Source organism: Chlorocebus sabaeus, chromosome 15 (genome assembly GCF_047675955.1).
Source record: "Chlorocebus sabaeus isolate Y175 chromosome 15, mChlSab1.0.hap1, whole genome shotgun sequence".
Classification (NCBI taxonomy): domain Eukaryota; kingdom Metazoa; phylum Chordata; class Mammalia; order Primates; family Cercopithecidae; genus Chlorocebus; species Chlorocebus sabaeus.
In genome coordinates, this window is record NC_132918.1 from 60,721,795 (window position 1) to 60,734,069 (window position 12,275).

The 12,275-nt window shown below is 36.8% G+C and overlaps 1 protein-coding gene across 2 annotated transcripts in view; it reads left to right on the forward strand.

The window, feature by feature from the left end:
* Nucleotides 1–12,275, forward strand: part of CAPN7 (calpain 7) — a 46,511-nt gene that overhangs the window by 24,590 nt on the left and 9,646 nt on the right. The window contains exons 10-16 of one of the 2 annotated variants that reach the window (XM_008009175.3): nt 1,814–1,960; nt 3,163–3,269; nt 4,321–4,441; nt 9,682–9,826; nt 9,969–10,068; nt 10,669–10,804; nt 11,398–11,473. In XM_008009175.3, coding sequence (XP_008007366.1) covers nt 1,814–1,960; nt 3,163–3,269; nt 4,321–4,441; nt 9,682–9,826; nt 9,969–10,068; nt 10,669–10,804; nt 11,398–11,473 — 832 coding nt within the window. The remainder of the gene's footprint in view (nt 1–1,813; nt 1,961–3,162; nt 3,270–4,320; nt 4,442–9,681; nt 9,827–9,968; nt 10,069–10,668; nt 10,805–11,397; nt 11,474–12,275) is intronic. The other variant, XM_008009176.3, reaches the window with a different exon arrangement.

A 12,275-nucleotide genomic window follows, 5' to 3' on the forward strand; every position in this document is an offset into this window, starting at 1 on the left:
TTAAAACCATGGCAAGTATAAACTTGTTTTTTAAATGGTTTCGAGAAAATATATACAGTTTCAGAAAGTAACATTGAACTAAGGATTGCTAATGCTTAAAATAAATTTTCATCTGATAGTTCATCTAGATTGTTTTGATTAAAAGGAAATCAGACAAACTAAATCTGTTAGGTCAGAAGAGTGTATATGTAGTCATAACTTGAGATGTAACAAGCCTTTGAAATTATTTCCTTTTAAATATATATGCATAATTTTAATTTACACTGATTTCTTTAAGGAAGGACTCTGAACTCTGTTACAAGGGCCTTGCATTGTTAAGGTTCTCCACCACCTATCCATGCTGAGATCCATGCAGCAACATCAGCATCACCTGGGAGCTTGTTAGTTTTTCAGAATTTCTGGCTTCACCTCAGACCTACTGAATCAGAATCTGCATTTCACCTAGATCCCCTGGTGATCCAGTCTGAAAATCATTGCTCTGTAGTTCAGTAATACTCAAATTTTAGTATGCACAGAATCACCTGGCAGGTGATTATCTGTTATTAAAACACAGGTTTCTGGACCTCATGCCCAGAGTTTCTGATTCAGGTCTGAGATGAGATCAAAATTTGCATTTCTAACAAGATCCCAGGTGGTGATGATGTTGACTAGAACACTCTCTGAGAGCCATTTTACCTGATTACTTAAAAAGTAAATTATTGAGAATAATTTTACTGAACTACAATTCTTGAACTCTAGTTTAAAGAATCTTTAAAGATGTATTACATAATCTTCCTATTGGTATTAAATCAAAATTCTTCTTGTCCTCATATCTCACAGATCACTTTTTTTTTTTTTTTTTTTTTGAGACGGGGTCTCATTCTGTCACCCAGGCTGGAGTGCGGTGGCACAATCTTAGCTCACTGCAGCCTCTGCCTCCTGGGTTCAGGTGATTCTCCTGCCTCAGCCTCCCGAGTAGCTGGGATTACAGGCACCCACCACCACGCCCAGCTAATTTTTTGTATTTTTAGTAGAGATGGGGTTTCACCATGTTAGGCAGGATGATCTTGATCTCCTGGCCTCGTGATCCACCCACCTCAGCCTCCCAAAGTGCTGGGATTACAGGCGTGAGCCACCGCGCCCAGCCTCAGATCACTTTTTAATATGAATTAGATACTGTATCCATGATTACTTCCTCTGTTACTTATATGTATTTTCTAGCCATAATGTTCTACCTTTACAACTACACATGAGTCTTTTTACAGGTTTAGGATAAAATGATAATAATACTGTTATTTAATAGTGAGGCCCTTTTGTAATTATTTTAAATGTACATATCTAGAATATCTCATATAGGCTGAGTATCCCTTATCCGAAATGCTTGGGACCAGAAGTGTTTTGCATTTTGGATTTTAACAGATTTTTGAATATTTGCAGAATACCTACAGGTTGAACATCTCTAATCTGAAAATCCAAAACACTCCAGTAAATATTTCCTTTGAGCATCATGTCAGCGATCAAGAAGTTTTGGATTTTGGAGCATTTCAAATTTTAGATTTTTTATTTCAGATGCTCAACCTTTTAATTTCAGTGATAGTTACATGACGTTTGATCAGTTCATTCAAGGTTATCTGACAGATCAGCTTGTAAAATTGAAGAAAGATATTAAAAAGAACATTTTATAATTGGTATGATTCTAGAAACATTACCTTAATAGCCCTCGGCATATTGTGCCTTATATTTTATCAGTATAAAAGATGTGTTCTTGTTTCTTGATAGAAAGGATTTTAAGATATTTTGTGCACCTAACAAGGTTAATGTTCTTTTTCTCCAGGTGATAATTGATGACCAGTTACCTGTTGATCACAAGGGAGAATTGCTCTGTTCTTATTCCAACAACAAAAGTGAATTATGGGTTTCTCTCATAGAAAAAGCATACATGAAAGTCATGGGAGGATATGATTTTCCAGGATCCAACTCCGTAAGTAATAGATAAGACAATCCAGACACAGATTTATGCTATCTAATATAACTGTTTTAAATTTGAAAAATTCTAGATGGTCTTTTTGTTCATAGGGAAAGAAATCAGATTATCTACCCCTGAAAAAGGATGACCAGTCCCCATATTATGGCGATATATGTATATTTTCTTGTGTATCTGGGAAAGCCTAAACCGTGTCTGCTTTTACGTTGGGATACAAGGCCAATTATAGATACACTGTACCTTTCCATAGCAGTCTGTTTAGATCAAATGGATGTGTCATATTGTCATCTATATTTTTATTTGTAATCCAGGTTCAGAGAGTTACTTGTTTTATCTAACCTTAACAGAACTTAACCTATAAGATTGAGATGTCTGCCAGTGACCTTTTGTTGCATGAGGTCAACTAGACTTGAGCCAGAAGGAAATTAGTCAGATTGGCATGACTTTAAATTCTTACAATAACCAGCCTGTGGCCTTAGAAAATGTGTTTAACCTTTCTTAGCCTCTTCATGTATCCATAATATAAGGATAATATCCACCTCTTGTCTTAAAGTCGTAAAGATGAAAATTGCATCTTTATTCCAACAGTAAAATGAAGTAACGTATGCAAATCACCCATCATTTGTAAGTGATTAGTTTCCCTGCCAAACCAGGTGTCCTTGACTTTTCCGGTTCTTTTTTTTATGCCCAGGTCTAATGCTAGGCAAAGAATATATGGGTCATAATTAACTGCAGTAGGATGTTACAGTTTTTCTCTTCCCAGCCTATACTTTCAGTTGCTCTATCCTTCACATACTTTTAGTTTAGCTTTCTAATTGTTGCTTACTCAGTGAAGTTTAGATAGAGAAAGAATGGGAATGTATGTAAAACATGAGAAGCATCATTGCAAGAACTCACTAAAGGACTCGTGACTGCATCATTGAAGGAGTTTTTTCTGTTACGTGTCTTTTTATCATATTCACCTGTAAAATAGTTTTTTATGCAGGAAGAGCAACAAAGATTATAGGGAAAAATATGCATGTTCAAATTCAGGTAGGAATTTGAGTTAAATAAGAAATATATTACTGGTCGAAAACAACTACCTTCTGATTTATTTCTACCAAAATCATTATGCCAAATCAGCGAGATATAATAGCTGCTCTGGGGATTTAAGAACTTGAAAATGACACTGGCAGTCCTGAAATGTGTTTCTGTTGCAGAATATTGATCTTCATGCACTGACTGGCTGGATACCAGAAAGAATTGCTATGCATTCAGATAGCCAAACTTTCAGTAAGGATAATTCTTTCAGAATGCTTTATCAAAGGTAAACATTTTTCTTTGTTTCATGTGTGTGGTAAATGGGGCGGTTTAAAAACATCATGCCAGCTGGGCGTGGTGGGTCACACCTGTAATCCCAGCACTTTGAGAGGCCAAGGCGGGCGGATCACCTGAAGTTGAGAGTTTGAGACCAGGCTGACCAACATGGAGAAACCCCGTCTCTACTAAAAATACAAAATTAGCCAGGTGTGGTGGTGGCACCTGTAATCCCAGCTACTCAGGATGCTGAGGCAGGAGAATCGCTTGATCCCAGGAGGCAGAGGTTGTGGTGAGCAGAGATCGCGCCATTGCACTCCAGCCTGGGCAATAAGAGCAAAATTCCATCTGAAAAATAAATAAAAATTTAAAAAATAAAAACATCACGCCTTATTTAGAATAGAGATTGCAGAAGCTATTGTTTTTAGTTATTAAGGAAATTGTTTTTAAAATAGACTTCACATTTTGTACTTCCTATAGTCAGTCCTCAGTGATCTTCCCTTAATAGTTACAGTTAATCCAAATTGTATATAGTCCAAAATATTTGAATATGTAATACGGAAAAATTATTTTAGATTTACTAATTAGTTATCAAGTTGAGGGAAAGTGGGAAAAGAGAAGTCTGAGAAGTTAAGCCTTAAATGGATAATCCGTATCCATTTAAGGGACTGGAAATTTGTCTAAACAGTAATACCCGTTTGGTTGCAAAACTAGAAAGCTCAGTGATTTGATAAAATGATGTGCCTTTTTGGGAAATGCCTTTGGTATTTCACGTCTTTATTTTTATTTGTAAACCACTTGAAATTTAGCATTTGTTTTCCTTGTTTGGTAGGTTTCTACTTTGGAATTAAGTTGCCAGAAACTTAAAAAAAAAAAAAGAGAAAGAAATGTGATAATTTATTTTACATACTGTGCATTAGAAATGTACTTCTTTTTGAAAATTCTTTGGGGGTAGGAACAGCCCATTTTCATGTAAGCCATTAGACTAAAAGATAAAATGGTGTGATCTTAGATTACAAATGTGTTTTACTTTAATTAATTGTCTTTGGGGTTCATTCCAGATTTCACAAAGGAGATGTCCTCATCACTGCGTCAACTGGAATGATGACAGAAGCTGAAGGAGAGAAGTGGGGTCTGGTTCCCACACATGCATATGCTGTTTTGGATATTAGAGAGTTCAAGGTTTTGCCTTAAATTTTTTTCTTTTATTTTTCCTGTTGGATAAGACATTGCAGGGATCCCAGATAATTTATCAGACTTTTGAATACTGACAAATCAAGGTTAAAGTGGAATTTATAAACCATTTCACCTACTACATTAAACAACTTGATCTCTACCATTGGAAATTATGAAATTAAAAGGTGGGAAAGGAAATCACAGGGATGGCACAGATACTGATGACGGAACAGAAACGCTGTTACACCTCTTTGTCTTTTCCATAAAACCAGCAGTTTTGAGGTGGAATATATAGCTCCCAAGATTCCATGCTGCGTCTTGGTGTTTGGATCAGTCACATTGTTAAGCTCTAAAGCAGTGGTCGCCAACCTTTTTGACATCAGGGATCCGTTTTGTGGAAGACAGTTTTTCCACAGATGGAGGGGTGGCTGGGAGCATGATTTTAGGATAAAACTGTTTATCTCAGATCATCAGGCATTAGATTCTCATAAGGAGAACACAGTCTAGATCCCTCACATGCACAGTTCACAATAGGGTTCACACTCCTGTGAGAATCTAATGCCACACTGATCTGACAGGAGGCAGAGCTCAGGCTGTAATGCTCACTTGCCCACTGCTCACCTCCTGCTGTGCGGCCCAGTTCCTAAGAGGCCATGGACCAGTACTCATAGTAGACACTGAATAAATACTTATGAAAGTGGGCAAGGCATGGTGGCTCATATTTGTAATCCCAATACTTTGGTAAGCTGATACAGAAGGATTTCTTGAGGCCAGGAGTTGAAGACCAGCCTGGGCAACATAGTAAGACCCCATCTCTACAAAAAATTTAAAAATTAGCTGGGCATGGTGGCATATGTCTATAATTCCAGCTGCTGAAGAGACTGAAGTGGGAAGATTGCTTGATCACACCACTGCACTTCAGCCTGAGTGATAGAGACCCTGTCTGAAAAAATAAAAAATTGTGAAAGAGGAAGAAAATAGGAAGATAGCTGGGCATAAGATACATGCCAGTGTGTTTGTGTGAGCAAGTATTTTTCTTCCTAGAAGCCCTTGCATGCTGTCAGGCCTTTCAGACAGACCCTGTTTCTGCAATATCTGGTTAGAATATTTGAATTCATTACTTCTGAGTTTGTTGTTATTTTTAACTGAAAAATGAATAGGTTCTATGGATTAGAAAATACAAAGATTATTAAAGAAGTACTATTTCTTAATGAAGGACCCTTAATACCAGAACAAATAGAAGTAGTGATCAGTCAGCAATAACAGAACACTACTATGTGTTAGAGTTGTTTGCTTATGTATGGCACATGGAATTACAGTCACTTGTTGCTTAATGATGAGTATACATTCTAAGGAATGCATCGTTAGGTGATTTTGTTGTGGCATGAATGTCATAAAATGTGCTTACACAAACCTAGATGGTACAGCCTGCTATACACGCAAGCTCTATGGTATAGCCTAGTGCTCCTAGACTACAAACCTGTACAGCATGTTATTGTATTGAATAGTGTAGGCAATGTAACAGCTTGGTATTTGTATATCTAAACATAGAAAAATCACAGTAAAAAGACAGTATGTAAGATTTTTGTTAAATGGTACACCTGCATAGGGCACTTACATGAATGGAGCTTGCAGGACTGGAAGTTGCTTTGGGTGAGTGAGTGAGTGGTGAGTGAATGGGAAAGCCTAGGACATTGCTGTACACTCCTGTAGACTTTATGAACACTGGACATGTAGACTTTATAAAAATATTTTTTTCTTCAATAATGAATTGTTCTAAACCAGTCAAATTCATCAGTGGTGGTTGTATACCAACTTTAGTGATACGAATGTTATTAATAAGTTCTCATTAACCCACTACCATCGAAGCAGCCCAATAAATTAACCTTGGCTTACTGTAATTTTTTACTTTATAAACTTTAAATTTTTTTTAACTTTCTGGCTCTGTAATAACAACTAGCTGAAAACACAATCCCATTGTAGAGCTGTACACAAATACTTTACATGAGCTTTTTTCTGTTAATTTTTTTTTTAAGGCTGTTTTGTTAAAATCTGAAACATAAACACACACATTAGCCTAGGCCCACATGGGGGCAGGATCATCAGGATGTCACTTGGCAATAGAAGTTTTTCAGCTCCATTATAATCTTATGGAACCACTATGATACATGTAGTTCATCATTGTCTAACATTTCATTATATGGTGCATGACTGTATATGAATTATGAGGACAGTAGGGATGTATTGCACCATTATAAAATTTATAGTCTTGGAACTTTACAAATTAGCTGGTCAGTGTTGGACCCCCCCAGCCATACTCTGTAGAATTGTTTCTTTAAAAGTGGCATAAAAATTGACCACTTAAAGCAAAAAATATAAACATTATGTGAAATTAGGTACACTAGTAAGTTTGGGTTTTTTTAGAATTGTAATTTGCCACAAATACCAGTCAAAATGTTTTAAGTGGCTGGGCACCATGTCTCACACCTGTAATCCTAGCACTTTAGGAGGCTGAGGCAGGAGGATTGCTTGAGGCCACGGGTTCAAGACCAGCCTGAGCAACATAGCAAGACCCCATCTCTGTAATAAATAATTTTTTTAAAAATTAGCTGGGCATGGTGGCACGTGCCTGTAGTCCCAGCTACTTGGGAGGCTGGGGTAGGGAGGATCACTTGAGCCAAAGGCTGCAGTGAGCCAAGATCACACCATTGCACTGCAGCCTGGTTGGCACAGTGACACCCTGCCTCAAAAAATGTATATTTAAAGGTTTTCTCCAGTACTGTTTTATTGGGTATATATTCGAGGAGTTTCCTAGGTGCATTATTTTTGGTTTTTTTTTTTTGGTTTTTTTTTTTTGCTACTTATCTTTTGAAGTGTTTGTTTAATTCTGACTACTTCTTTTTTTTTTTTTTAAGACGGAATCTCGCTCTGTTGCCCAGGCTGGAGTGCAGTGGCGTGGTCTCGGCTCATTGCAAGCTCCGCCTCCCAGGTTCATGCCATTCTTCTGCCTCAGCCTCCCGAGTAGCTGGGACTACGGGCACCTGCCACCATGCCCGGCCAATTTTTTGTGTTTTTAGTAGAGACAGGGTTTCACCGTGTTAGCCAGGATAGTCTCGATCTCCTGACCTCGTGATCCTCCCGCCTCAGCCTCCCAAAGTGCTGGGATTACAGGCGGGAGCCACCGCGCCTGGCCAATTCTGACTTCTGTTTTAAAATATTTCCATATTTGATTCAAGCATTTATCTCTAGGACCTCTTTTTTGCAGAAAGACCTAATCTTAGACTATGACAGCTCTGCTTAGTATTATATCATTGGTGACTTTCTTCACTTAAGAGATTTTCAGTATTTATTAATATTTGCATAAAAGTGCTATCATTTTTGTTTGACTACCTCTAACCTGCTTGCGTACTCCAAGGTCTTCATTTTAGTCTCAGCGATTCTCTCTTTGGATCATTTTTGTGTCTTTGAGGTGATGTTTCATAAATAGTCTACTATGGAAGTACATCTCCACATCAAGGTGCTGACTTCAGTTCAGACAAGTGTTATAGAATTTCTGAAGCTGTCCAAGGCTTTTCCTTTGCTGCCACTTGGAAATAACTTTAGAAATTGGATGTTTCAGCAAAATCAAATTCTTTTTTTTTTTTAGTTCTCTAGCATTCCTTCTTTTTAGGGCTGGTTCTTTACCGATCCCAACAAAATCTACAGCCATATCTTGGTGTCCTTGAATATCACTGATGCTGGGGGTCTGTCTCTGAAAAGCTTAGCAGCAATTTGCTCTCCTTTGTGCTCCTCTTTTAGGAAGTGTTAAGAGTCCTGAAATGAGGCAGATTACCTGCTTATGGAGAATTAAATTTTTTGAAAAGAAAGGAATTAGAGTTAAATGTCGGTTGACTTACGTGTGGTGAGATGCATATGGTGTAGAAGATATTGATGAAAGAAATCGTATTAATGAAGCTTCTAGGGAATATAGCCTAAGGGGAATGAGTCTTATGTCCAGAAATCACGTACATCTACCCCCAGGCACAATTTGTCACCATTTAAAATAGCAAAGGAATGTGTTGTGGTGGTGGTTTAGATGTCTCCCAAACAGTTTGATTTATGATATCATTAGAAAAAGTACACAATTTCCTAAGGTGACTGCTTGCAGTAAGACAAATACTATTTTTGATTTACCACCTCTTTTGTTTTCCTGAATCAATGTATTCAATTCTGTAGACATGCCTGGTATTGACTGAGCATTTACCTTACACTCTGTTCCATAAATCAGTGGAAAATCTGAAGAGGGATGATAGTGTTACCATTTCAAGGAGTTAATTATTTCATTGGGGAGACAAAATGACTACATTTGTAGGAAACATTATAAAATAGGATACTATTTGTTTTAAACTAATGTAATACAGATTGTTAGCACTATGAAGTTTGGAGAAGAGAAAAAAGAAAGAAATTACTAAATGCTAGGTACTTTATGTTAATTCCATTTGATCTTCACAGCCATCTTCTAGGGACACATCATAATCTTCATTTTACATATGAGTCAATCAGTGTTCAGAGAGAGTAAATGACCCACCCAAATAACTGAAATTTGGTCCCATTTTATTCTGACCCCAAAGTCCATGTTCTTTTCTCTTTTCTTCACCGTATCTGTCTGCACTGAGAAGAAAGGATAGCTAAAGGGATCAAAGAGGGCCTTTCAGAAAAAAAGAACAGCATGAGCAAATGCCTTTAGAGGCAAAATTGAATAAAGATTTTATTGCATTCTGAAAGGGAAAAACTAGATTAGAGCCAAAGATACATGGAGTATAAATACTGGAAAATAAAGTCGGGCCAGAGTAGAGTGAGCTTTGAAAAGGCAGAAAATACTTCATGCTCTAAGGCAGTACTGTCTATTAGAACTCCTGCAATGATGGAAATGTTCTTTATCTGGGCTGCCCAATGAATTTGCTACTAGCTACCTGTGGTCATTTAACATTTGAAATGTGGCTGCTGTGACTAAGAAACTGATTTTTGAATTTTATATAATTTTAACTACATGCAGTGAAAGACTACACTATTAGCTCTAGAGAGTCGGTAGCCATTTACAGTTTTTGATTGATGTATGACCTGGTGAAAGTGTTAAAAATATTAATTTCAAGTTGATTTGAAGGGAAAAGAATTGATAAGTACTCAGTTCATCCTCTAATAAGAGAACTAATACGGTAAAAACTGTTTTGCAACTTAATGTTATCTCCTGTTTCTTTTGTATATAGGGGCTGCGATTTATCCAGTTGAAAAATCCTTGGAGTCATTTACGTTGGAAAGGAAGATACAGTGAAAATGATGTAAAAAACTGGACTCCAGAGTTGCAAAAGTATTTAAACTTTGATCCCCGAACAGCTCAGAAAATAGACAACGGTAAATATATCTTTTTAATTTTAATACCATTTATTCTTCAAAAAACAAAAAAACATGTTTCAACAAGGCGAAAGATATGTAACTGACTTAAAATCATTTAGCATTAAGATTTTTTTAGATTAACAAAGATATTAATTTTCAGGAATATTTTGGATTTCCTGGGATGATCTGTGCCAGTATTATGATGTGATTTATTTGAGTTGGAATCCAGGTCTTTTTAAAGAATCAACGTGTATTCACAGGTAACTTTTTGCGCATTGCAGAGTATGCTTTATAATAGCATCCACTTTCTTCACGTAAAAACATAATGGTGCCAGGCGCGGTGGCTCATGCCTGTAATCCCAGCACTTTGGGAAGCCAAGGTGGGCAGATTGGTTGAGCTCAGGAGTTCTAGACCAGGTTGGGCAACATGGCAAAACCTCATCTCTACAAAAAATACAAGAACTAACCGGGCATTGTGGTGCACACCTGTAGTCCCAGCTATTCGGGAGGCTGAGGTCAGCAGGTCGCTCAAGCCTGGGAGGTGGAGGTTGCAGTGAGCCAAGATCACGCCACTGCACTCCAGCCTGGACAACAGAGCAAGACTCTGTCTCACAAAAATAAATAAAAAACAGAATGGTTAATTTAGGAAGACTAGCATTCCATCTCTTTTTGTCATGCCCACACTGACTATCTTGTTAATAGTTGTTTTCTTTCCATGCTTCCTGGTTGTGCCAAAAAATTTAAAAACAGTAAAACAAAACCAAAAACTCAGATAGCTTAATTCACTTTTTGAAATAGTGTTATATTTTAGCTCTATGAGAAATTTAATTACAACCTTCTTTGTTGACTTTATCTTTTAGTACTTGGGATGCTAAGCAAGGACCTGTGAAAGATGCCTATAGCCTGGCCAACAACCCCCAGTACAAACTGGAGGTGCAGTGTCCACAGGGGGGCGCTGCAGTTTGGGTTTTGCTTAGTAGACACATAACAGACAAGGTACTGATACCCTTCTAATGATATCCCATACAGAAATTTTTTAATATAGTTAGAACATTGTGAAAGACATACGTAAACACCAGCCTGTTTAATTTACATAGGTGCCCAGAGAATAGTGTTTTCTCTGACAAATGAATATTTTCCTGTAAGGAAATTTGTATTTTATAATTATACACTTAAATCTTGTTCAAAAGTCATCTCTGAAGAAAACTGTGAGGGAATTTATGCTTTTTAAAAGTGAGGGTTTGGGGGTTGATCATGTATAGTTTACATCTTAATATTAACATTGAAATATGCTGAAGGGAATTTGGAAATGTTAAATCATTAGTTTTGATTCTGTAAAGGTTAACCATAATCTTAATAGCCTCCGAATCTTATTTACTATATTACTTCATACATTGTGGTCATCTGTTAAAATGACAATTTAATTCAGAAAAACAATGTTTCTTATAGCACTAAATAGCTGAGAAAAATGCTCTTAAAATTAGAGGTATTTTAACTTTAAAGAGCATTTTTTGTGGAGAGATTTAAAAAGAAAATAAATAGCATTTTCAACCCATTTTCTAACCACATTGGATTCTTTGTGATTTTAGGATGATTTTGCGAATAATCGAGAATTTATCACAATGGTTGTATACAAGACTGATGGGAAAAAAGTTTATTACCCAGGTATGTTTAGTAGCCCAGCAAACATTAAAATAAACATACATAAGATTGTATTTATATGATTAAGTTGAAAAATGACACATTTTATGTAGATAATATAGAGAAATAATTATGTTGATAGACTCATAGAAACCACTCAAGCAGATGGGTATTTACACTGTTCTGTGTTTTGTTTTGATTTAATTTAGAGACTCCAAGGGGGGGATTTCCATATTCTCACACATGGCTGTCAGAATTTTATTTCTGAAACTTAAGTGATGTCTTTTACTCTAATCAAATGTATTCTGTAGTTTTCCCTGAACTCCTGGATAAAATCTAAGCTCTTTAGCATGATATATAAGGCTTTTTATATTCCGGCCTTAATCTACCTGCCCGCCTTTATTTCATGCCCCAGCTTCTCACAGTTGAGATAGTTGCTACTCCAGAATACCCCGTGCCTTTGTTGCCTTTTTTCACATGGTTTCTTCTCTCAAGAATCTCTCCTCCCACCTTTTACCCACATATTCCTGTCTCCCTATTCGGCTTCATGCACGTAGTTAAGGTCCAGCCCAAATACCATTCCTTCCACTGGGCACCTGAGATATTTAACACATTGTATTGAAACCACTTTGCTTTCACATTTTTAAAAAATGTGTATCACTTAGTGAGATAAACTGTCCTAAGGCTGTGGAGAATAGTGATGAACTAAACAGGATTGTTTTCATAGAGCTTATGTTCTAGTTGGGGAGACAGTTAATAAGCAAAACATCAAGTATTGATACACATGTGTAAAAAAGGGATATGTGAGTGAGTGGGTTGGTTGCTT